We start from the raw sequence: 25,240 nt of genomic DNA, 5'->3' as shown, positions 1-25,240 counted from the left end.
ACGCTCAGCTAATTTTTGTATTTTCAGTAGAGTCCGGGTTTCACCATGTTGGACAGGCTGGTCTCCAACTCTTGACCTCAAGTGATCCATCCGCCTCTGCCTCTCAAAGTGCTGGGATTACAGGCCGGAGCCACCCCGCCCGGTCCGACTTTTAGGTTTGTGAATGTTTTAGATCAGAGTCCTGGGGAAGCTTGGTGCATGGGCTTGCATTTGTGCGTCCGTGGCTGTGGGTCCATGAGCCTCTCAGGACGTGACTGGCCTCAGTTTCCAGGGTTTCTGGGAGGCTGTGTTTTTTGTCCCGGCTCCAGAGGTGTCCGGCTCTGGGTGTGTACTGGGGGATGGGGATGGGGTGCGTGGGCGTTCACGAGGTTGGGTGTGCCCGCCACTCCGGGTTCTGCCCGCGTCTCACTGCATGCTCGGCCTGGGTTTCCGAGGGTCCGCGCGTCCCAGGCTGTGCGGGTGGAGGGTGGGCAGGGACCCCGGGAGGCCGGGCGGGGGGCGGGGGCGCGCTGGGCCGGCCCCGGGGCGGGGCGAGCCTTCGAGGGCTGGGGGCGGGGCGGCCCGGCCGCCTCACTTCGGCGAAGTTGGCGGCGCGGAGGCTGGCCCGGGACGCGCCCGGAGCCCAGGGAAGGAGGGAGGAGGGGAGGGTCGCGGCCGGCCGCCATGGGGCCGGGGGCCCGTGGCCGCCGCCGCCGCCGTCGCCCGATGTCGCCGCCACCGCCACCGCCACCCGTGCGGGCGCTGCCCCTGCTGCTGCTGCTAGCGGGGCCGGGGGCTGCAGGTGAGGGGCCGGGACCTGGCGAATGGGACGAGGGCGGCAGAGGGGGAGTGCAAGAACCCCCAAGGCCGGGGCTGGGGGGGGGTCATGGGAGGCAGGAACCAGGGTCGGGGAAGGGGCGCAGGAGCCCCGGGCTTCATGCCAGTGCTGGAGGACCCAGAGATTCAGAATGGGGAGGACCCCAGAGGCCCAAGGAACAGGGACCCTTGAGCGATCAGAGCTGAAGATGAAGGGACCCAGGAGTCCGAGACTGGGAGCTCGAGGTGCGGGGATCAGGGACTCGAGGTGGGGGGGTGCGTACAGAGTTCGGGACTCGTCCCCATCCAAGTCACGCCTGGAGTCCTGGGTAGGTTATGATTGGGGGCCCAGGTACTTCTAGGCCGGGGACCTCTCGCACAAAAGACCCCCCACCCCGCCCCCGACACCCCGGGCGGGCTGGGCCAGGCGGGGGGTGGGGAGGGGGCGCGAAGTTCTGGGAGCTCTGAACTCGGAGAAAACTTCCCAGGCCGGCGCGCAGCAAGACCCGGAGCCGGATTCGGAGCCGGAGCCTCGGCGGCGCGCGCGCCCCCTCCCCCGCCCGCAGCCCCGCTCTCTCCTCTGGCCGCGGGGACCCGGAGGCCCTGGGACCCCGCCCCTGCGCGGGGAGGGGAAGGGGCGAGGGCCCACGTGCTCCCCTTCGGCTCCAGCGCCCCCTCCCCGCGGCCAGAGCCCCTCCCCAGCCGGCCAGGGGCCCCCCGCCCCTCCTCCTCTCCTCCCTCCCCTCCCCCGCTCGGGACAATGGCCGCGCCGTCTAGACACCCCCTCCCTCCGGCCGGCCTCGCGCTTTCTTTGCCAGACAAAGCGGGACTCGCGGCTGGGCCGGGGAGGGGGCTGCGGGGGCACCCCCCTCACCGCTACGGGAGGCCTGGTGGGCGGGGGAGGGGCGCGGGCCAAGGCCCCTGGCCAGGGGTCCCAGACGCCACTGTGGGGCTTGGCGCTGGGCGGGGTGGGGGTTTCGGGAGTGAACGGCCTCCCCAGCCCAGCCCTGGGGCCCGGACGGGGCAGGACCAGGCAGGAGCCGCCGCCTCCGCCGGACCAGCGGCGCACACACATGGCCTGTGACACACTCGCTGGCACACACAGCTCTAGGTCACGTAACAGAGATGCAAACCTGCACACACACAGCACACTCGCAGACATGCACACCTGGCTCAGGAAAGACACACCCAGCTGCACGCACACAGCTCACACATTGACATACATACACACACAAATATGATCACACAGGTGTGGCACACACGCTGCCTGCACACACTCAGACAGCACATAGATGAAGACTCAAGGACATGCTTTCACCCAGCTCACACATGCAGATGGACAGACACAGCCAACCCATACACAGACACACCGGTGCACACACAGGTCACACCAACACACAGCTGTACACCCATTTACACGGTTCACATACACAGACCCACAACAGACACAACCTGCATACAGACAGCACACACATCTGTGCATTCCCGTATGAGTGTGCAGCTCATACACACACGGGCACACCCACGCTGACATGCATGTACAGATAGACTCACATGTAGCTGCAACTGGGACACAATAGATGCATGCCCAAATCCACATACAGACTGACACACAAGCCCGTGCACGCACACACATGTGGCTCACATTGCCTACAGCTCAGGGTGGCCCATAGCCCATGTTATGGGACCCACAGTGTGAGTTCACGAACACCCGCAGGTCCTGGTGTGGGTGATAGTGTCCAATCGGCTTGTCCTGTGAGGAAGGGGCATGTATTATGTAGGCCCATGCTCAGGTTCAGCTCGACAGATTCTGTAACTCACCCTCTTGTTTTCTATTTCTTTCTGTCCTTCTCTCTCTTTTTTTTTTGAGACAGTCTCACTCTGTCGCCAGGCTGGCATGCAGTGGCGCAATCTCGAGTCACTGCAACCTCCGCTTCCCAGGTTCAAGCGATTCTCCTGCCTCAGCCTCCCGAGTAGCTGGGACTACAGGCGTGCACCACCACACCCAGCTAATTTTTTTTTTTTTTCTTTTTTTGAGACGGAGTTTGGCTCTTGTTGCCCAGGGTGGAGTGCAATGGCGTGATCTCGGCTCACTGGAACCTCTGGCTCCTGGGTTCAGGCGATTCTTCTGCCTCAGCCTCCTGAGTAGCTAGGATTACAGGCACCTGCTACCATGCCCAGCTAAGTTTTATATTTTTAGAACAGACTGGGTTTCACTATGTTGGCCAGGCTGGTCTCGAACTCCTGACCTCAGGTGATCCACCAGCCTCAGCCTCCCAAAGTGTTGGGATTACAGGCGTGAGCCACCATGCCTGGCCGCTTTCTATTTCTTTCTGTCCTTCTCTGTCTTCTCCTGGTCTATCTGCTTCTAGTTCATTCTTACGTCTTTGTGTTTTTCTCGATCTTCCTTCCTCTCTCCATCACCCTCTCTCTGACAAGAGCATGCATGGACACACGCACTGTGTCCCCACACCTGATCGCATGCACACAGTTCTCCACTAGCTCAGACCCAGCCACACCCTGGACGCTTCTGGCAGGACAGTTAGACTATGCCACACCCTAGAGGGACACAGCCCTTAGGGATGGCGATGTTGGACAGGGCAGCACATGCCTTGTGCCAGTTGCCCCTCCCTTCAACACACACCCTATTCCAGCAACGCCCAGCGCTGGCTGCTTCTGGAGATGCTGTGCTCACTCGTGGGTACATGCCTTGGTCCCTCTCCCAAGAGCACCACGCAGGCCTGCCTGGCTGGAGTAGATGCCCATCAGGGAAAGGAAGACCCATGGCCCTAGGATCCCCTGCCCCTTCCCCTTCTATTACCCCTGAACCTGGGCATGAAGCCCCAGACCTCCCTGTAACACTCAACACCCTTACTTCCTGTCTCAGCACACCCCATTCTGCACATCTTAGCTCTGGCAGCTTCCCGAGCCCCCACATCTGGCATAAGACAGCCCCTCCTCCTGCCCGCCCCTGCTTTGTGGTTCCCAGGGCTCGAGCTGGCAGGGACAGCTGCAGCCTCAACAGCTGGGGCTGGGGCGGGGGGGGGCCATGGGAACTGTGGATGGGGGGACTCCCTGCACCCGCAGAGACGCCCCCATCCCCATGCAGCTGTTGCCTGGTGGAGGGAGGGAGGGGGTTTGTCACTTGGGCCTGGGGTTTCTGGGCACCTGGCTGATCCTCCACCTTCCTTCACCCCCACACAGCCCCCCCTTGCCTGGACGGAAGCCCGTGTGCAAATGGAGGTCGTTGCACCCAGCTGCCCTCCCGGGAGGCTGCCTGCCTGTGAGTGCCTGGCTCAGAGCCACCAGTGGGCCCTGTGTGTGGGGGCGGGGGGGAGGGGCGATTTGTCTTCTCCCTCTGCCTCTGTGTTCACCATGGATGTCTCTACCACTTCCTACATGTGTGTGGCTTGGACAACCTCTCGTGTTTCCCCATTGGAAACTGAGCAGGGGCTCTGCACTCTTCTTGGCATGGGTTCAAGTCCCACATCATGTTGCTGACCGGCTAGGAATTAAACTCTTTACGTCTCAGTGTCATGGTCTGCAAAATGGGCCCAGTAATCCCAGCTTCACAGTTCTTGGCCACCTGAGGTCACATGTAAAGCCCCCCATGAGGTAGGTATTATTCAATCAACAAACTATCAGGGACCAATGGCAGTGGCTCACACCCTCCACACCCCTCCCATCTCTCAACATTTAGTGGCGGGGGACATAGGAGGCCTATAATACAGTCCCACACTGCCACTTACTTGCAGTGTGACTTTGGGCTAGTCACTTTCCCTCTCTGATCATCATTGCACCTGTGAAATAGAATAGGGAATGCTTCACTCTGGCAACTGTGAAGGGACTTAACAATTTAGTTGTTAGATATCACAAGGAAAGGCAAGGGGTTGCGGGGAGCAGAGCAGAGGCTGGGAAGGAGCTGAGCAGAGACAGAAAGAGCCCAGCTTAAATTCTGGGGTCTGGGACACCTTGAGCATTCAAGCTTTTTGAGCCTCAGTTTTTGCATCTGGAAAATGGGGCAATAATAACTCCTGTATGCACTCAACATACATTAAGTGCTCAGAATATAGTATGTGCTCAACATAGGCATTATTATAAATAATAATGGTAGGGAGGCAGGAAACAGGTGCTCTAAGGAGAAGTCTCTCAAGGTTATGAGGAAATGCTTGGCTCCTTTCATGCTATCATTAATAACAGCAGTTCACGCAGTAGCCATTAATTGACTCATTAATGTATTCATTTATTCAGCATCATGTGTGCCAAGTACTGGGTCAGGCCCAAGCTGGGTGGGTCTGGGGTGATTTTAGACCAAGAAGAGCCGCTTTGAACCTACACCTACATTTATTTTGGCTGGATCTCCCACTCGGGCTCACCTTTGTGGAGGGCTGAGCCTGACTGAGAGGGTTTCCTGGGGCTGGGGGCTCTGCGAAGGTGGTGCGGGATGGGGAAAAGTGTGACCTTACCTGGAGCCACACACCTGGGAGGGCGAGCGGTGGGGCCGGGCGCCTGCGCAGTGGAGCTCCGCGCCTGGAATACTGCCGACAGGTGAATGAGCCCGCGGCTGCCCCGCCCTTCGACAGGTGAATCACCGGCGCGCGCGGCGCCCGGAGCCCGGATCGCCCGGAGTGGAGCGGGCTCAGTCCTCCGAGCTGGGCTGTGGGAACCACTCCCTACACGCCCTCCACCCCCCACGAGTCTCTTTCACGGTCTCAAATACTCAAGTCCTTTCAAGGATGCCCCAAGCTGTCACCCCACCCATGGATCCCCCAAGACCCCCCCACCGGCAGCAGACGTTTCCATAGACCTCGTCCCCATCTCCTAGTCCTCGCCTCACCCGCCGTGCCCCCCCTAACTAGGTCTGCGCTCCCCCCTCCGTCTCCCCCAAAGCTTAGGCCGTGGGGCGGGGCGCGGGCTGGGGCTGGAACCGGCCCGACCGGTCGGCGGGGGCGCGGGACGCAGAGCGTGGGAACCCGCCCGGGGCGTCGGGAGGGGGCCCGCGCGGGTCGCGCCCTGCCTGGCGGTGGGACCAGCTATCCTCGGCGCCCAGCGCAGCGCGCCCCCTCCCGACGCGCGGTCGGGGCCGCAGTGGTCGCCCTGCGGGCCTTGGAGGAGGGGACGGGAGCTGTGCCCTCCCCTCCCAACGCCACCCGCACCCTAGCTTGCTCGGCCGTGCCCCGACCTGTTTCGCTGGGGGCCGGGGTGGGGGGGATCTTGCGGGTGACGCTAAGGACTGAGTCAGCCGCTTGTTGAGTTCAGTCTCAGGCGTCTGGGACAAGCCGGAGGGAGGACAACCGCGCCAGGGGCGGAGGGTGGAGGGATAGAGGGGGGTGAGGGTTGGCAGCGTCGGGGGGCGGAGCTTGGACTCTCTGGCTTCTCTAAGCCCCTCCCTCTGACCCCGCTAGTGCCCCTTGGAGATTTCCAGTCTTAAGACCAACCCTTCCCAGTTCCAATTCCTCACACTCCTTGGTGGGCTTGGGGAGGGGGCTGCAGGTTGAAGGACCACCCCCCCCAAGATGAGGGTACCAACAGTGGTGTCAGTACCCCAACCCTCCACCCTCCCATCCCTTCATAAGACGCTATATAAGTCCCAGAGAAGGGACTTGAGGGTTTGTGGGAGCCCTGCTGTCTGTCCCTGTGAGTGAGAGTTGCTCATTTCCGCGTGGGATGCTGTGGGTTGGTGTCTTGAGTGCTGGCCAGGCCATGGCGTCCAATTGGTGTGTCCCTCTGTGTGTGTAGCTGTGGTTTCTGGGCCTGTCTGTGTGTGCCTGGGTGGTTGTGTCCTGGGGTCTGAGACTTCTTTTTTTCCTTTTCCTTTTTTTTTTTTTTGAGATCGAGTATCGCTCTTGTTGCCCAGGCTGGAGTGCAGTGGCTCGATCTTGGCTCACTGCAGCCTCTACCTCCTGGGTTCAAGCGATTTTCCTGCCTCAGCCTCCCGAGTAGCTGGGATTACAGGCATGTGCCACCACACTCGGCTGATTTTTTGTGTTTTTAGTAGAGACGGGGTTTCTTCATGTTGGTCAGGCTGGTCTCGAACTCTTGATGTCAGGTGATCCACCTGTCTCGGTCTCCCAAAGTGTTGGGATTACAGGCGTGAGCCACCGCGCCTGGACATGGGCCTGAGACTTTTCATTTGCTGTTCCCTCTGCCTGGAATGCTGTTCCCCAGAAAGCCCCATGGCCCCCTCCTTACCTTCATATGTCTGTGAAAATAGAATTCCACCTCCTTGACCCCATCATTCTATCCCCCTTAACCCTGTGGTTTAGCTTCCTACGGCTGCTCTAACAAATTACCATAAACTGGGCAGCTTGAACAATAGTAATTTATTCTCTTGAAGTTCTGGAGGTTGGAAGTCTGAAATCAAGATATCGGCAGGGCTGAGCCTCTCCATGGGGACCCAGGGGATAACTGACTCTTGCAGCTTCTGGTGGCTCCAGACGTTTCTCAGCTAGTGGCTGTCTCACTCTAGTCCCTGTCTCTGTCTTCTTCTCTTCCTTCTCCCACCCAAATCTCCTTTTGGCTGCCTCTCTCTTTTTTTGAGACAGAGTCTTGCTCTGTCACCCAGGCTGGAGTGCAGTGGTACAATCTTAGTTCACTGCAGCCTTCAACTCCCAGGCTGAAGCGATCCTCCCACCTTAGCCTCCCAAGAAGCTGGGACTACAGGTGTGAGCCACCACGGCTAGCTAATCTTTTATTTTTATTTTTTAGGTGGAGTCTCTCTCTGTCACCCAGGCTGGAGTGCAGTGGCACGATCTCGGCTTACTGCAACCTCCGCCTCCCAGGTTCAAACAATTCTTCTGTCTCAGCCTCCTGAGTAGCGGGGACTACACGAGTGCACCACCACGCCCGGCTAATTTTTGTATTTTTAGTAGCGACGAGGTTTCACCATATTGGCCAGGCTGGTCTTGAACTCCTGACCTCGTGATCCGCCCACCTCAGTCTCCCAGAATGCTGGGATTACAGGCTCCTGCCACCATGCCCGGTTATAATTTTTAAATTTTTTTTTGTGGAAAAAAGGTCTCCCTATGTTGCTCAAGCTGATCTTGAACTTCTGGCTTGAAGTGATTATCCTGTCTTGACCTCCCAAAGTGTTGGGATTACAGTTGTGAGCCGTTCTCTTGTATGAACACTTGTCACTGAATTTAGGGCCCAGGTGGATAATTCAGAATAATCTCATCTTGACATCTCTCATTTAATTACATCTGCATAGCCAGGCCTGGTGGCATGTGCCTGTACTCCCAGCTACGCAGGAGGCTGAGACAAAGAATTGCTTGAACCCCGGGAGGTGGAGGTTGCAGTGAGCCAAGATCGCGCCACTGCACTGCAGCCTGGGTGACAGAGCAAGACTCCGTCTCTTAAAAAAAAAAAATTACATCTGCAAAGAGCCATTTAAAAAAAAAGTAAGGTCCTAGTCACAGGTTCTGGGACATGGATGTCATCTTTTCAGGGGCTGTGACCCAACTGAGTACATCCTTCATGGTTCTTATGGCTTTCACCACCCCTTGCCAGCATGCTGTATATTAATTTGTTATTTGTATATGTTCTCCTTGCCTGGACCTGGCTGCAAGGATCCAGAGGGATAGGGACCCCTTTCATTGTGTTTGTTGCTGTATTTGTATTGCTCAGAACGTAGTAGGTACTCAGTAAATATTCGTTGCGTGAATGAATGTGTGTTTTGTTTTGTTTTGTTTTTTTGAGACCGAGTCTTACTCTGTCACCCAGGCTGCAGTGCAGTGGCGCGATCTTGGCTCACTGCAACCTCCACCTCCCGAGTTCAAGCGATTCTCCTGCCTCAGCCTCTTGAGTAGCTGGGATTACAGGCATGCACCACTATGCCCAGCAAAGTTTTGTACTTTTAGTAGAGACGGGGTTACACCATGTTGGCTAGGCTGGTCTTGAACTCCTGACACCAAGTGATCTGCCCGCCGCAGCCTCCCAAAGTTCTGGGATTACAGGCGTGAGCCACTGCACCCAGCAAATGTGTGTTTGCTGCTCTGTTTCCCTGCGTGTTTCTTGCCTGTCTTGTGTGTATCTTTGTGTCTGGGGCCATCCTGCCCTGTGCTGCCCAACCAAGCCATCTCTGCCCACAGGTGCCCGCCCGGCTGGGTGGGTGAGCGGTGTCAGCTGGAGGACCCCTGTCACTCAGGCCCCTGTGCTGGCCGTGGTGTCTGCCAGAGTTCAGTGGTGGCTGGCACCGCCCGATTCTCATGCCGGTGCCCCCGTGGCTTCCGAGGTGAGAAGGGAAGAGTCTGGAGGGGAGGTAGGCGGGGGTGTGGTCAGTCCTAAACTCACCCTGTCCTGGTCCCTCTAGGCCCTGACTGCTCCCTGCCAGATCCCTGCCTCAGCAGCCCTTGTGCCCACGGTGCCCGCTGCTCAGTGGGGCCCGATGGACGCTTCCTCTGCTCCTGCCCACCTGGCTACCAGGGCCGCAGCTGCCGAAGCGACGTGGATGAGTGCCGGGTGGGTGAGCCCTGCCGCCATGGTGGCACCTGCCTCAACACACCTGGCTCCTTCCGCTGCCAGTGTCCAGCTGGCTACACGGGGCCACTATGTGAGAACCCCGCGGTGCCCTGTGCGCCCTCACCATGCCGTAACGGGGGCACCTGCAGGCAGAGTGGCGACCTCACTTATGACTGTGCCTGTCTTCCTGGTGAGTGAGCCCTACTCAGGAGAGTCAGAGGGGTGGGCGTGGGGACAGCAGGCCAGCCCGGCGGTGACCATCCTTGCCCCCTTCCCTGCTAGGGTTTGAGGGTCAGAATTGTGAAGTGAACGTGGACGACTGTCCAGGACACCGATGTCTCAATGGGGGGACATGCGTGGATGGCGTCAACACCTATAACTGCCAGTGCCCTCCTGAGTGGACAGGTGGGCACTGCGGCCAGAGGGAGCGGGGAGGCAGGCCTCGGGTGGACATGCGCCAGGTGGCTGGACTGCTGCATCTGTGTGCCACAGGCCAGTTCTGCACGGAGGACGTGGATGAGTGTCAGCTACAGCCCAACGCCTGCCACAATGGGGGTACCTGCTTCAACACGCTGGGTGGCCACAGCTGCGTGTGTGTCAATGGCTGGACAGGCGAGAGCTGCAGTCAGAATATCGATGACTGTGCCACAGCCGTGTGCTTCCATGGGGCCACCTGCCATGACCGCGTGGCTTCTTTCTACTGTGCCTGCCCCATGGGCAAGACTGGTGAGTGGCCGTTTTCTCTGCAGGGAGCCATGGATGGTTTTTAGTGAGGGCAAATAAGAAGTCTGACTTGAGTGTTAGAAAGATTATGCTAGGCTGGGCACAGTGGCTCATGCCTGTAATCATAGCACTTTGGGAGGCCCAGGCGGGTGGATCACTGGGGTCAGGAGTTTGAGACCAGCCTGGTCAATATGGTGAAACCCCCATCTCTACTAAAAACACAAAAATTAGCTGTGCGTGGTGGTGCACACCTGTAATCCAAGTTTCTCAGGAGGCTAAGGCACGAGAGTAGCTTGAACCCAGGAGGTGGAGATTGCAGTGAGCCAAGATTGCACCACTGCACTCTAGCCTGGGTGACAGAGTGAGACTCCTTCTCAAATTAAAAAAAAAAAAAAGATTATGCTAGGCTGGGCACAGTGGCTCATGCCTGTAATCCCAGCACTTTGGGAGGCCAAGATGGGAGGATCGCTTGGGCCCAGGACTTTGAGACCAGCCTGGACAACATAGTGAGACCTCATCTCTACAAAAACTTGGTAGGCTGGGTGTGGTGGCTCACGCCTGTAACCCCAACACATTGGGAGGCCCAGGCGGGTAGACTGCTTGAGCTCAGCAGTTAGAGACCAGCCTGGGCAACATGGCAAAACCCTATCTCTACCAAAAATACAAAAAATTAGCTGGGCATGGTAGCGCATGCCTGTAGTCCCAGCTACTCTGGATGCTAAGGTTGAAGGATGGCTTGAGCCCAGAAGGTAGAGGTTGCAGTGAGCTGAGATTGAGCCACTGCATTCCAGCCTGGGAGACAGTGTAAGACCGTGTATAAAAAAAAAGAGAGAGAAAAAAAGATTATGCTGGAGGCAGCTTTAGTGGGGAAGTGTAAGCCTGGGAGAGGCTTGGGAGGAGGCTGACATTGCACTGATGCATGGCTCAGGGCAGAAGCCATTGGAATGGGGAACTCCTCGGAGTTACCTTTGGAAGTGGCAAAGATCAGAGAACATGTTTAGGAGGGGAACGTGGATATAGAAAGAGGGCATACATGGCAGAGGGTATTACAGAAGCAAAGGCTGGAGTGTAGGACCCTTTTGTAAACAGAAGAGTCAAAAGGTTTTAAAACAATATGTGGATGTTTGCAATTTATTTTATTTTATTTATTTTTGAGACAGAGTCTCACTTTGTCACCCAGGCTGGAGTATAGTGGCATGATCTCAGCTCACTGCAGCCTCGACTTCCTGGGCTCAAGTGATCCTCCCACCTCAGTCCCCCAAGTAGCTGGGATTACAGGCGTGCGCCACCATGCCCGGCTAAGCTTTGTATTTTTTTGTAGAGACGGGTCTCACTATATTGCCCAGGCCGGTCTTGAACTCTTGAACTCAAGCGATGCACTCACCTTGGCCTCCCAAAGTGCTAGGATTATAGACGTGAGCCACTGTGCCCGGTCTGCAATTTATTTTTAAATGGTTTAGAAAAGAAGATTGGTAGATTAAGCTAACAATAGTTGAATCTAGGTGGTGGGTATATGAATGGTCAGCTTTTCTGTATGTTTGATAGTTCTCATAATAAATGGATTAAAAAAGCAGCTACTAAATACTGTTTAGGTTTAATAAAAACAACAGGCCGGGCTCGGTGGCTCACGCCTGTAATCCCAGCACTTTGGGAGGCTGAGGCAGGCAGATCACCTGAGGTCAGGAGTTTGAGATCAACCTGGCTAACTTGGTGAAACCCCGTTTCTACTAAAAAGTACAAAAAATTAGCCAGGCGTGGTGGCACATGCCTGTAATCCCAGCTACTCGGGAGGCTGAGCAGGAGAATCGCTTGAACCCGGGAGGTGGAGATTACAGTGAGCCAAGATCGCGCTATTGTACTCCAGCTTGGGCAACAAGAGCGAAACTTCGTCTCAAAAAACAAAACAAAACAACAACAACAACAAAACAATACTCAAGGGGTGTGGGCCTTTTGGGCAGAGCACGAAGATCTGCCTATGACTTCTGCTTACCACTTCCCAGGCCTCCTGTGTCACCTGGATGACGCCTGTGTCAGCAACCCCTGCCACGAGGATGCTATCTGTGACACAAATCCAGTGAACGGCCGGGCCATTTGCACCTGTCCTCCCGGCTTCACGGGTGGGGCATGTGACCAGGATGTGGACGAGTGCTCTATCGGTGAGGGGAGCTCCACCGTCTGTGAATGGGCTTGGAAAGAGGGGAGAGGAGGGGGTCCCGGCCAGCCACGCCCACACCGATCGCACTCCATCCGGCAGGCGCCAACCCCTGCGAGCACTTGGGCAGGTGCGTGAACACGCAGGGCTCCTTCCTGTGCCAGTGCGGCCGTGGCTACACTGGACCTCGCTGTGAGACCGACGTCAACGAGTGTCTGTCGGGGCCCTGCCGAAACCAGGCCACGTGCCTCGACCGCATAGGCCAGTTCACCTGTATCTGTATGGCAGGTGGGTGGTGCGCGTGGCCTGGGCGGGTCCTGAGGCAGGGGGCGGGGCCAGAGAATCCCGCTGATGGGGAGCTGAGCAGAATGGGGTGTAAGTGGGTTTGGAGTGGGACCCTTAGAGACTGAAGCCTGGAAGGAGGTGGGGTCAGGGCCAGAAAGGAATACTGTGTGATTCTGGGGGCTTGGTCAAATGGAGTCAGTAGAACCTCAGGTGGGCTGGGAGTATTCTTGGCCTTAGGACCCACTCGGGAAGGGGTTGGGGATAGAGAGGCAGAGTCGGGGCTGCTGTGAGGTCAAGGTGAAGCCTGCAGACAAGCTTGCAGTAAGCCTGGACAAAGGCTATGGGGGGCCCTGGGGCTGGGGGCTGGGGACTGGGGAAAGGGCTTAGTCTGAGGACTGGGGAGAGAAGGAGGGGTTTGAAGGCAAGACCTCTGCGGACACCCATGAGCCTTGGGCCAGTTGGGACCACGGCTGGGTGACAGTCCAGCCTGTGGCTGAAAATTAAGGTTGGGCTGGGAGTGTGGAGGTGGGGACGAAGGCTCGGGGGATTTATCGATGAGTAGGAAGGGAAGTACCTCCTTCCTTGCACCCCGTTCACACCATAGGGTAGCCCCCCGCTTTCCTAAGCCCTATTCCCTGCCCCAGGCTTCACAGGAACCTATTGCGAGGTGGACATTGACGAGTGTCAGAGTAGCCCCTGTGTCAACGGTGGGGTCTGCAAGGACCGAGTCAATGGCTTCAGCTGCACCTGCCCCTCGGGTGAGGACCTCAGGAGAGGGAGCCCGAAAAGACATGTCTGGGAAGGGACAAAAACTCCGGGGTGGGAACCTATAAAACCACGTTAGCGGATAACTTACAATAGAAACCATATGTTATGAAACATTGAAGTTAATTTAAATCCAAGTAAATGGGTTTTTCCACCCAAACAAGGCGGGGCTGGAGAGGGGTGTACTGCTCTCGCCCTTTCTGGGCCTCTGCTCATCCCACTCCCCACCCCAGGCTTCAGCGGCTCCACATGTCAGCTGGACGTGGACGAATGTGCCAGCACGCCCTGCAGGAATGGCGCCAAGTGCGTGGACCAGCCCGATGGCTACGAGTGCCGCTGTGCCGAGGGTGAGGCGGGCCAATGACAGTCCGACAAGAATCAGGAGGCGGGGCTTGTGGGCGACAGGGCCAACAACAGACTTGGGGAGAGCTTGGGGGCGGGGTTGTAGCAAGGCAGGACCCAGTGACAGAGTTGGGGGGTGGAGCCAATAATGCATATAGACTGACATAAGGCTACGTGTGGAGCCAAAGTGTTGGGCTGGGCACAGGGTGCCTGTAACTGAATGGGGAGGGCCCAATACCTTCCCCTGGCACCTGCCATGTGCTCCCATCTCCAGTGGAGGGTGGGGCAGAAACAGGGCTGGAGGTGGGGCCACAGCTGGGGGTGGGATTTAACTGTGGGAGAGTCTTGGCTAGGGACAAATTCTGGAGCTTGTAGTGGGGTGGAGTGGAAGTAAGCGGGGGTGGAGGGGGGTGGGGTGGGGCCTGTATTGAGCCCGCCTCCTGACAGCTTGATGGGCAGGGCCTCAGATAGAGCTGAACCAGGATTGGTCCGAGGCCTCACTTGTGGGCAGGCCCCTGGCAAGTGGGCGGAGCCTGACCCTCTTGGCCCCACAGGCTTTGAGGGCACGCTGTGTGAGCGCAACGTGGACGACTGCTCCCCTGACCCATGCCACCATGGTCGCTGCGTGGATGGCATCGCCAGCTTCTCATGTGCCTGTGCTCCTGGCTACACGGGCACACGCTGCGAGAGCCAGGTGGACGAATGCCGCAGCCAGCCCTGCCGCCATGGCGGCAAATGCCTAGACCTGGTGGACAAGTACCTCTGCCGCTGCCCTTCTGGGACCACAGGTGGGACCGGGGGCTGGGGCAGAAACAGCACACCTGGAGGGGCATAGAGGGTTTGGGAATGGTGCATCTAGTGGGGCACAGTGGTGGCCACTCCATGCCATGTTCCTGGCCCCCAGGTGTGAACTGCGAAGTGAACATTGACGACTGTGCCAGCAACCCCTGCACCTTTGGAGTCTGCCGTGATGGTATCAACCGCTACGACTGTGTCTGCCAACCTGGCTTCACAGGTGGGCAAGTGGCTGCCATGGGAGGGGGTCCTTAGATCGAGGGTGAAGTCACTCGTCTCTGTGGGCCTGTTTTGCCCGTATCTTTGCAGACTCTTGTCCAACGAGGTTGTCCATGCTTTGCCCTGAGTCTGTGCTGTCTCATTGGCATAAAGTTGTTTCGAGATTATTCTGGAGGCCGGGCGCGGTGGCTCACGCCTGTAATCCCAGCGCTCTGGGAGGCCAAGGCAAGTGGATCACTTGAGGTCAGGAGTTCGAGACCAGCGTGGCCAACATCGCGAAGCCCCGTCTCTACTAAAAATACAAAAATTAGCCGGGTGTGGTGGTGGGCGCCTGTAGTCCCAGCTACTCAGGAGGCTGAGGCAGGAGAATTGCTTGAACCCAGGAGGCGGAGGCAGCAGTGAGCCAAGATTGTGCCACTGTACTCCAGTCTGGGCGACAGAGTGAGACTTCATTTCAAACACACACACACACACACACACATACAAAAACAAACAAAAAGATTATTCTGGAACATAGATGAAAGTGTCCAAACTCAGTGACTAGGTTATTTCTGAATGGGTCTAAACTAATCCTTAGTGGAAATGAATGTGACTTTGCTAGGTGTGTTGGCTCATGTCTGTAATCCCCCAGCACTTTGGGGGGCTGAGACATGAGGATCACTTGAGCCCAGGAGTTCAAGACTAGCCTGGGCAACATAATGAAACCCTGTCTCTACAAAAAATAAACACACTCCCAAAGCCAGATTAGTCAATAAGTAGATAAACACGCACACACATGCACACACAATTGGCCAGACGTGGTGGTGCGCAACTGTAGTCCCAGCCACTCGGCAGGCTGAGGTGGGAGGATCACTTGAGCCCAGGAGGTGGAGGCTGTGGTGAGCTATGATCATGCCACTGCAGTCCAGCCTGGGTGACAGAGTGAGACCCCATCTCAAAAAATAAGAAGAAGAAGAAAAGAAAAAGAAAGGGACTTCATGGAAGTTTGGGGACCAGAATGTTCTGGGGCAAGTCAGCTCTTGGTTGAGGAGGCGGGTGTCCTAATCTGCACAAGAGCTGATGCATTATGAAAAAGAGGTCATTGCTCGGGGGCGTGGGTGTGCTAAGTGGGGTCACGTCGTCCCTCCCTGGTTGTCCCTGCTGACTTTGTTCTGAGATGAGATTGCTTGTGTACTCCCCAGGGCCCCTTTGTAACGTGGAGATCAATGAGTGTGCTTCCAGCCCGTGCGGCGAGGGAGGTTCCTGCGTGGATGGGGAAAACGGCTTCCGCTGCCTCTGCCCGCCTGGCTCCTTGCCCCCACTCTGCCTCCCCCCGAGCCATCCCTGTGCCCATGAGCCCTGCAGTCACGGCATCTGCTATGATGCACCTGGCGGGTGAGGGCCCTTCTCAACCTCAGACACTGCCGCCTCTCCCTGGCCCACCTCCCTGGCCTGACTACCTTCCCCTGCCAGGTTCCGCTGTGTGTGTGAGCCTGGCTGGAGTGGCCCCCGCTGCAGCCAGAGCCTGGCCCGAGACGCCTGTGAGTCCCAGCCCTGCAGGGCCGGTGGGACGTGCAGCAGCGATGGAATGGGTTTCCACTGCACCTGCCCTCCTGGTGTCCAGGGTGTGTACCTCACCTTCCCTCTGCAGCCCCACCAACACCATGGGCCTTCTCATCTCTCTCCTCCTCTACTCTCTCCTCCCCCTATGTTAGCTTCTTTTTTGCTTTCAATCATTTCCCTCCAGGAGCTTGGGAGGTGGGTATCGAGGTGGGGACCCTGGGGTTGGGGGAGGTGGGGGGAGATGGGATCACGGAGTCCCTCAAGGCTATCTCTGCTTCCCTCTCTTCCACCCCCCACAGGACGTCAGTGTGAACTCCTCTCCCCCTGCACCCCGAACCCCTGTGAGCATGGGGGCCGCTGCGAGTCTGCCCCTGGCCAGCTGCCTGTCTGCTCCTGCCCCCAGGGCTGGCAAGGTATGCCACCTGCTTCTCTTCCCTCCTCCTCTCCATCTCCTCTGCCCCCTACCCTATCAGGGATGATGCTGGGGATCCAGAGAGGGACCCATCCCCAGCCCTGCCTTTGAGAGGGGCTTCCTTCTGGGAAGGACAGAGCTGGACACTGATATGCAGCCTGTGTGGGTCACCCTTGGAAGAGGAAGGGTTACGGGGCTAGAGATGCTGGGACTGAGGGCGGGGTTTGGGGTACAGCTTCCTGGAGGAGCAGACCTCATAGTAGGTATTTGCCACCTACTGAGACAGGGAGACGGCCATTCTGAAACTGCATATGCAAAATGCCCAGACACGAATGACGGCACGGCTTATTTTGCCTTCGCCCATCTCGGCCTGCAGGTTCTTCCTGAGCCCCAGGTCCCTGGGACCCTGCTCTGTACCCTGTAACCCTAGGTGTAACCTTGCTCCCTACCCCCAGGCCCACGATGCCAGCAGGATGTGGATGAGTGTGCTGGCCCCGCACCCTGTGGCCCTCATGGTATCTGCACCAACCTGGCAGGGAGTTTCAGCTGCACCTGCCATGGAGGGTACACTGGCCCTTCCTGCGATCAGGACATCAATGACTGTGACCCCAGTGAGTGCAGGGGAGCTCTTGGGGGTGCTGCTCTGGGGAACACAGTCATTAAGCTTGAACTGTGTGCCTGGCACTGTGCTGTCATTTCATCTTCATAGTTATCTTACTTTTCCCATTTTATTTATATGGAAACTGAGGCCTGAGGAGGTTGAGTGACTTCTTGCGCAAGCCCATGGAACGAGTTAGGGAATGAGCTGGGCTTAGAACCTTGGAGTCTGTGCCCTGCCTTTTTTTTTTTTTTTTTTTTGAGACAGAATCTTAGCTCTTGTCGCTGGAGTGCAGTGTTGCAATCATGGCTCACTGCAACCTCTGCCTTCTGGGCTCAAGCGCCTCAGCCTCCCCAGTGGCTGCGACTATAGGCGCACACCACCGCGCCCAGCTAATATTTTGTGTTTTTTGTAGAGACGGAGTTTCGCCATGTTGCCCACGGTGGTCTCCAATTCCTGGGCTCAAGCAATCTACCTGTCTCCACCTCCCAAAGTGCTGGGATTACAGGCGTGAGCAACCACACCCGGCCTAAGTGCACTGTCTTTGAGAGCAATCGAGTTAATATCGTGTGCAAAGTATGAGATAAAAGGCCCCCCAGAGGCCGGGCGAAGTGGCTCACACCTGTAATCTCGCACTTTGGGAGGCCAAGGTGGGCGGATCACCTGAGGTCAGGAGTTTGAGACCAGCCTGGCCAACATGGAGAAACCCCATCTCTACTAAAAATACAAAATTAGTAGGGCATGGTGGTGCATGCCTGTAATCCCAGCTACCTGGGAGGCTGAGGCAGGAGAATCACTTGAACCTTGGAGGTGGAGGTTACGGTGAGCCGAGATTGTGTCATTGTACTGCAGCCTGGGCAACAAGGCGTAACTCCGTCTCAAAAACAAACAAACAAACAAACAAACAAAAAGGGGCGCTGCCAGATAAATAACACAAGCCACATATGCAGTTTTAAATTTTCTAGTAGCCACATTAAAAAATAAACAGAAATGGGAGATATTAAATTTAATATTTTATATTTATTTATTTATTATGTATTCAGAGTGAGGCTCTGTCGCCCAGGCTGGAGTGCAGTGGTGCGATCTTGGCTCAGTGCAGTCTTGAACTCCTGGGCTGAGGCATTCCTCCTGTCTTAACCTCCTGAGTAGCTAGGATTACAGGCACTCACTACATGCCTAGCTAATATTTTTATTTTAATTTTGTAGAGATGGGGTCTCACTGCGTTGTCTAGGCTGGTCTCAAACTCCTGGCCTCAAGCCATCCTCCTGCCTTGGCCTCTCAGACTGCTGCCACTGTGCCTGACCAAATTTAATATATTTAAATTTAATTTATTGAATGTATATAATCGGCTGGGCACAGTGGCTCACACCGGTAATCCCAGCACTTTGGGAGGCTGAGGCAGGTGGATCACCTGAGGTCAGAAGTTTGAGACCAGCCTGACCAACATGGAGAAGCCCCATCTCTACTAAAAACACAAAATTAGCTGGGCGTGGTGGCACATGCCTGTAATCCCAGCTACTCGGGAGGCTGAGGTAGGAGAATCACTTGAACCCGGTAGGCGGAGGTTATGGTGAGCTGAGATCATGCCATTGCACTCCAGCCTGGGCAACAAGAGCGAAACTCTATCTCAAAAAAAAATAAAAATAAAAATAAATAAATAAATGTATATAATCTATTTAACCCAATATATTAACATATCATTTCAACATGTAACCAGTATAAAATTGTTAATGAGATATTTTACATTGTTTTCTTTTTTTTTTTTGAGACAAGTTCTCACTCTGTCGCCCAGACTGGAGTGCAGTGGTGCGATCATGACTCACAGCAGCCTTGACCTCCCAGGCTCGAGTGATCGTCCCGTATCAGCCTCCCCACTAGCTGGGACTACAGGTGTGCACCATCACGCCCAGCTAATTTTTGTATTTTTTATAGAAAGGGGGTCTTGCCATGTTGCCCAGGTTGGTCTCGAACTCCTGAGCTCAAGTGATCTGCCCACCTCGGCCTCCCAAAGTGCTGGGATTACAAGTGTGTGCCACCACGCCCAGCCTATTTTTTTTTCATACCAAGACTTCAAAATCTGAAACCCAGTATGTATTTTACATTTATAGCACATCTCCATTTAGTCACAATTTCAAGGACTCAGTAGCCACATGTGGCTAATGGCCACTGTCCTTGGCCTGTTCCAAGCACAGGAATTAGATCAGGCACAATTAGCAGCGTTTGCTTGGCAGCTTAAAGGGACCTTTTGGTTTTCCCAACATCCTGCCCTTGCCACATAGGTGAGGTTTCCAGATAAAGGAGGGGACGAGGCCACAGAAGGGGATGGATTTAGATTCCTCTGGCCAAATGCACCCCATCCCAGTTGAACCTGGTTTCCTCCTGAATTCTTCTCAATCCAAGGCATATCCCAGTCAGACTGGGCTAATGGGGGCAAGGTAGGTGACCAGACCGCCTTCCTCCTGTCCGCAGACCCATGCCTGAACGGTGGCTCGTGCCAAGACGGCGTGGGCTCCTTTTCCTGCTCCTGCCTCCCTGGTTTCGCCGGCCCACGATGCGCCCGTGATGTGGATGAGTGCCTGAGCAACCCCTGCGGCCCGGGCACCTGTACCGACCACGTGGCCTCCTTCACCTGCACCTGCCCGCCGGGCTACGGAGGCTTCCACTGCGAACAGGACCTGCCCGACTGCAGCCCCAGGTGGGCGGGGCCTCTGCTTGGAGAGCAGGGACTCTGGCTTGGGATGGGGCCTGGGACCTGGGACGAAGTGGGGACAGCAAAGACTTGGGGGAGTCCTCAGCTTGGTACCCACTGCGGACTCTGATGACTGATGGGGCAGGGCCAGGGAAGGAGCAGGGCGTCTGTTTGGAGCTCACCTTGGAGTCTCTGGTGCCTGAGAGGGCATGGCCTCCAGGTGGCTCTCACCTTAGGGCTGAAGTCCCTGGTGAATTGGAGCTAAGGGACCTGATTGGCTTCTGCTGGGGCTGCAGCTTCTTGCGGAGATAAGGGTCGGGGAGTGGGACACGTCCCCAGCGCTACCAGCGGGACGCAGCGCTTCCAGCGGGACTCAGGAAGGAGGGCAGGGCCTGTGAGGGGGCGGAGCCTGATCCTCCCTCCCACTCCTTCCGCTCCAGTTCCTGCTTCAATGGCGGGACCTGTGTGGACGGCGTGAACTCGTTCAGCTGCCTGTGCCGTCCCGGCTACACAGGAGCCCACTGCCAACATGAGGCAGACCCCTGCCTCTCGCGGCCCTGCCTACACGGGGGCGTCTGCAGCGCCGCCCACCCTGGCTTCCGCTGCACCTGCCTCGAGAGCTTCACGGGCCCGCAGTGCCAGGTGGGTGGAGTTACTGGGGACCTGGGGGAGGAGCCTGCCTGGCATCCTAGGAGGGAGAAGCCAAGTCGGGGCACAGTTTCTCCCAGACTACCCCCCACCCCCCAGTACTGACTCTGAGTGCTTCCCCTCCAGACGCTTGTGGATTGGTGCAGCCGCCAGCCTTGTCAAAACGGGGGTCGCTGCGTCCAGACTGGGGCCTATTGCCTTTGTCCCCCTGGATGGAGCGGACGCCTCTGTGACATCCGAAGCTTGCCCTGCAGGGAGGCCGCAGCCCAGATCGGTGAGTGGGAGCATGTGGGCGGGCGTGTGGGGCCTCGGGAAGGGGCTCATGCATGTACCTCCTGCTAGTGTGAGCCGAATGGGGGTGGCACAGAGCCTATGGGGCATGATGGGGTGTGTGGCTGAGTGGTGTGGGTGTGTGAGCATGTGACAACTGGCCGGGATGGTGTGTGTCTGTCACTGTGAGACAGCAGGGATGGTGTGTGTGCTACAGGGTGTGACCGAGCTGCTGTGAGTGTTGAAGGCATGTGTGTGTATGTCAGTGATGAGACCTTGCCTGCTGGGGGGATGTGTGACAACCTGATGGAGTGTGGGTGCGATCCTGGGGACTCATTCCACCAAGGATGTTGAATGATCTGTGTGATGGAGGCAGAAGGGGGATGTGTGGGGTTACCTCTGTTCCTGTGCCACTCTCCTCTTTGCAGGGGTGCGGCTGGAGCAGCTGTGTCAGGCGGGTGGGCAGTGTGTGGATGAAGACAGCTCCCACTACTGCGTGTGCCCAGAGGGCCGTACTGGTAGCCACTGTGAGCAGGAGGTGGACCCCTGCTTGGCCCAGCCCTGCCAGCATGGGGGGACCTGCCGTGGCTATATGGGGGGCTACATGTGTGAGGTAAGGGGGCGCTCCCCAGGAGAGGGAAGAGGAGGTGGGCATGCTTGGGTGTGTCTGGGCACACATATCTGTGTGGCTTGGTATGGGTATGTCTCTAGATATGTCTGAGTTTTTGCTTTTGTGACTCTTGGTGTATCTGTGGGTGTCACCCTGGGTAGATCTGGGGTGTTTTTTTGTTTGTTTTTTTGAGACAGGTTTTCACTCTGTCACCCAGACGAGTGCAGTGGCGAGATCTCGGCTCACTGCAACCTTTGCCTCCTGGGTTCAGGTGATTCTTCTGCCTCAGCCTCTCATTATAGCTGGGAGTACAGGCACCCACCACCACACCCAGCTAATTTTTGTATTTTTCTTAGTGACAGGGTTTCACCATGTCGGCCAGGCTGGTCTCGAACTCCTGATCTCAGGTGATCTGCCCACCTCGGCCTCCCAAAGTGCTGGGATTACCTACTGGTAGTGTGCTGAACATCTGTGTGTGTCCTTTTGTGCTGGGGTTCTTTGCGTCTTCATGGGTATGTCCAGGTGTATCTGTGTCCCACTAAGCTGAGTGGGTCCCTCTCTTACCCCACTGAAGTGTCTTCCTGGCTACAATGGTGATAACTGTGAGGACGACGTGGACGAATGTGCCTCCCAGCCCTGCCAGCACGGGGGTTCATGCATTGACCTCGTGGCCCGCTATCTCTGCTCCTGTCCCCCAGGAACGCTGGGTATGCCAGGGCCAGGGTTGGGGGGACAGGATGAGAGGCTGTCTTCATTCCCTCTTGACCACCCCTTGTTTCTTCCCCCAGGGGTGCTCTGCGAGATTAATGAGGATGACTGCGGTCCAGGCCCACCCCTGGACTCAGGGCCCCGGTGCCTACACAATGGCACCTGCGTGGACCTGGTGGGCGGTTTCCGCTGCACCTGTCCCCCAGGATACACTGGTTTGCGCTGCGAGGCAGACATCAATGAGTGTCGCTCAGGTGCCTGCCACGCGGCACACACCCGGGACTGCCTGCAGGACCCAGGCGGAGGTTTCCGTTGTCTTTGTCATGCTGGCTTCTCAGGTAAGCGTTGGCAAAGGGGCTGGCCTGGGATCCCGCCTGTCATTCCCCCATTGTGGCTGATCTGCATGCTCCTGCTCCCTCAGGTCCTCGCTGTCAGACTGTCCTGTCTCCCTGCGAGTCCCAGCCATGCCAGCATGGAGGCCAGTGCCGTCCTAGCCCGGGTCCTGGGGGTGGGCTGACCTTCACCTGTCACTGTGCCCAGGTAGGTGTGGGTGGCGGCCTTTGGAGGAGGAGTAGGGGCGTGGCCTCTGGAGGAGGTGGTAGGGGCGTGGCCTCTGGAGTAGTAGGGGCGTGGCGTCTAGGAGGAGGATGTGGCTTTGGGGGAGACATCGAAGGGAAGGGAGTTTCTGGAAAATGCTGACATTTCCGCCGGGTGTGGTAGCTCACACCTGTAATCCCAGCACATTGGGAGGCCGAGGCGGGAGGATCACTTGAGGCCGAGTTCGAGACCAGCCTGGGCAACATGGTGAAACCCCGTCTCTACTAAAAATATAAAAATTAGCCGGGCGTAGTGGCAGCCGCCCGTAATCCCAGCTACTCGGGAGGCTGAGGCAGGAGAATCACTTGAGCCCGGGAGGCGGAGGTTGCAGTGAGCCATCACGCCATTGCACTCCAGCCTGGCGACTGAGTGACACTCCGTCTCAAAAAACAAAGAAACAACCCCCTGCCCCGACATTTCCTGGAGGTTTGAAGGGAAAAGGGTGAGGATGGTGATTGGGGGGCGTGGCCTCCTGGGATGGCAGGGCTTATCTGCCAGGTGGGGTCTCCACTGTGGAAAGGGGACCGGTTGGGTGGGACATGGGGAGGTTGAGGGGGTCTCAATCTTCCTTAGTCTTGACCTCTTCTCTTCCCCGCTCTCTCCCCTTGACTCTTCTTTTCCCCACTCCTCCATTTCTTCTCCTCCTTCCCTCCACTCCCCACCCTCACTTTTTTCCCTCCCTCCCCAAACCCGACCCCCAGCCGTTCTGGGGTCCGCGTTGCGAGCGGGTGGCGCGCTCCTGCCGGGAGCTGCAGTGCCCGGTGGGCGTCCCATGCCAGCAGACGCCCCGCGGGCCGCGCTGCGCCTGCCCCCTAGGGTTGTCGGGATCCTCCTGCCGCAGCTTCCCGGGGTCGCCGCCGGGGGCCAGCAACGCCAGCTGCGCGGCCGCTCCCTGTCTCCACGGGGGCTCCTGCCGCCCCGCGCCGCTCGCGCCCTTCTTCCGCTGCGCTTGCGCGCAGGGCTGGACCGGGCCGCGCTGCGAGGCGCCCGCCGCGGCACCCGAGGTCTCGGAGGAGCCGCGGTGCCCGCGCGCCGCCTGCCAGGCCAAGCGCGGGGACCAGCGCTGCGACCGCGAGTGCAACAGCCCGGGCTGCGGCTGGGACGGCGGCGACTGCTCGCTGAGCGTGGGCGACCCCTGGCGGCAGTGCGAGGCGCTGCAATGCTGGCGCCTCTTCAACAACAGCCGCTGCGACCCCGCCTGCAGCTCGCCCGCCTGCCTCTATGACAACTTCGACTGCCACGCCGGTGGCCGCGAGCGCACTTGCAAGTGAGCCCATCCACCCGATCGATCCGTCTGTCTATGCATCCATCCCAGTCTGTTTGTCCATGGGCCCTGCCTCTCTTTCCACCTGCCCATCCACTTGTCCCGTCTGTTTCTCTGTGCACCCTATCTGCCCACCGGTGTGTCCCACGTGTCTGTCCGTGTGTCTGTTCATCCATGTGCTCTGCCTATCTTGTTCTTGTTTCTATCTGCCTATGCACTTCTCTGCCCCGTTTGTCTGCCCTTTTCTCCATCCAATAATTCCTTTTTTTTTTTTTTCCCGAGATGGAGTCTTGCTCTGTGGCTCAGGCTAGAGTGCAGTGGCGCGATCTCGGCTCACTGCAACCTCTGCCTCCCGGGTTTAAGCAGTTCTCCTGCCTCAGCCTCCGGAATAGCTGGGATTACAGGTGTGAGCTACCGTGCCCAGCCGAATTCCTTTTTTTTTTTTTTTTTTAAGACGGAGTCTCGCTCTCTTGCCCAGACTGGAGTGCAATGGCTCCATCTCGGCTCACTGCAACCTCCGCCTCCCGGGTTCAAGCGATTCTCCTGCCTCAGCCTTCCGAGTAGCTGGGACTACAGGTACCTGCCACCACGCCTGGCTTTTTTTTTTTTTTGTATTTTTAGTAGAGACAGGGTTTCACCATATTGGCCAGGCTGCTCGCGAACTCCTGACCTTGTGATCTGCCCGCCTCGGCCTCCCAAAGTGCTGGGATTACAGGCGTGAGCCACCGCAACTGGTTCCTTTTTTTTTTTTTTTTTTTTTTTTAGACAGGGTCTTGCTCTGTGGCCCAGGCTGGAGTGCAGTGGTGTGATCTTGGCTCGCTGCAATCTCTACCTCCTGGGCTCAAGTAACCCTCACACCTCAGCCTCCCTAGGAGCTGGGACCACAGGTGCGAGCCACCGCGCCTGGGTAACTTTTGTGCTTTTTCTTAGAGATGGGGTTTTGCCATGTTGTCCAGGCTAGTCTTGAACACCTGAGCTCAGAGCAATCCACCCAGCTTAGCCTCTCAAAGTGCTGAGATTGTGGGCCTGAGCCACCACATCTAGCCTAAAAATTCCTTTTATTGGCCGGGCACAGTGGCTCACGCCTGTAATCCCAGCACTTTGGGAGGCAGAGGAGGGCGGATCACCTGAGGTCAGGAGTTCGAGCTTGGGCAACATGGTGAAACTCCGTCTCTACTAAAAATACAAAATTAGCCGGGTGTGGTGGCACATGGCTGTAATCCCAGCTACTCGGGAGGCTGAGGCAGGAGAATTGCTTGAACTTGGGAGGTGGAGGATGAGGTGAGCTGAGATCGTGCCATTGCACTCCAGCCTGGGCAGCAAGAGTAAATCTCTGTCTCACCAAAAAAAAAAAAAAAAAAAAAT

At 57.2% G+C, this 25,240-nt stretch overlaps 1 protein-coding gene across 2 annotated transcripts in view; it reads left to right on the top strand.

Annotated features, from left to right (window-relative positions):
- Window positions 1-569: 569 nt before the first annotated feature.
- Window positions 570-25,240, top strand: part of NOTCH3 (notch receptor 3) — a 41,073-nt gene continuing 16,402 nt past the window's right edge. Inside the window, exons 1-24 of one of the 2 annotated variants that reach the window (XM_055372022.2) lie at window positions 570-781; window positions 4,000-4,078; window positions 8,886-9,028; window positions 9,107-9,445; window positions 9,538-9,660; window positions 9,748-9,981; window positions 11,979-12,134; window positions 12,233-12,418; window positions 13,060-13,173; window positions 13,414-13,527; window positions 14,077-14,310; window positions 14,427-14,537; window positions 15,718-15,910; window positions 15,989-16,140; window positions 16,378-16,491; window positions 16,946-17,101; window positions 19,559-19,784; window positions 20,219-20,420; window positions 20,553-20,700; window positions 21,125-21,309; window positions 21,881-22,013; window positions 22,095-22,352; window positions 22,436-22,554; window positions 23,313-23,878. In XM_055372022.2, the coding sequence (XP_055227997.1) occupies window positions 664-781; window positions 4,000-4,078; window positions 8,886-9,028; window positions 9,107-9,445; window positions 9,538-9,660; window positions 9,748-9,981; window positions 11,979-12,134; window positions 12,233-12,418; window positions 13,060-13,173; window positions 13,414-13,527; window positions 14,077-14,310; window positions 14,427-14,537; window positions 15,718-15,910; window positions 15,989-16,140; window positions 16,378-16,491; window positions 16,946-17,101; window positions 19,559-19,784; window positions 20,219-20,420; window positions 20,553-20,700; window positions 21,125-21,309; window positions 21,881-22,013; window positions 22,095-22,352; window positions 22,436-22,554; window positions 23,313-23,878 (4,403 nt within the window). In that variant the 5' untranslated portion in view covers window positions 570-663. The remainder of the gene's footprint in view (window positions 782-3,999; window positions 4,079-8,885; window positions 9,029-9,106; window positions 9,446-9,537; window positions 9,661-9,747; window positions 9,982-11,978; window positions 12,135-12,232; window positions 12,419-13,059; window positions 13,174-13,413; window positions 13,528-14,076; window positions 14,311-14,426; window positions 14,538-15,717; window positions 15,911-15,988; window positions 16,141-16,377; window positions 16,492-16,945; window positions 17,102-19,558; window positions 19,785-20,218; window positions 20,421-20,552; window positions 20,701-21,124; window positions 21,310-21,880; window positions 22,014-22,094; window positions 22,353-22,435; window positions 22,555-23,312; window positions 23,879-25,240) is intronic. The other variant, XM_055372023.2, reaches the window with a different exon arrangement.

The sequence above is a fragment of the Gorilla gorilla genome, chromosome 20, assembly GCF_029281585.2.
Source record: "Gorilla gorilla gorilla isolate KB3781 chromosome 20, NHGRI_mGorGor1-v2.1_pri, whole genome shotgun sequence".
NCBI classification, from domain to species: domain Eukaryota; kingdom Metazoa; phylum Chordata; class Mammalia; order Primates; family Hominidae; genus Gorilla; species Gorilla gorilla.
The sequence above is the reverse complement of the archived record's forward strand: the minus strand, read 5'-3'. Positions and strand labels throughout refer to the sequence as shown.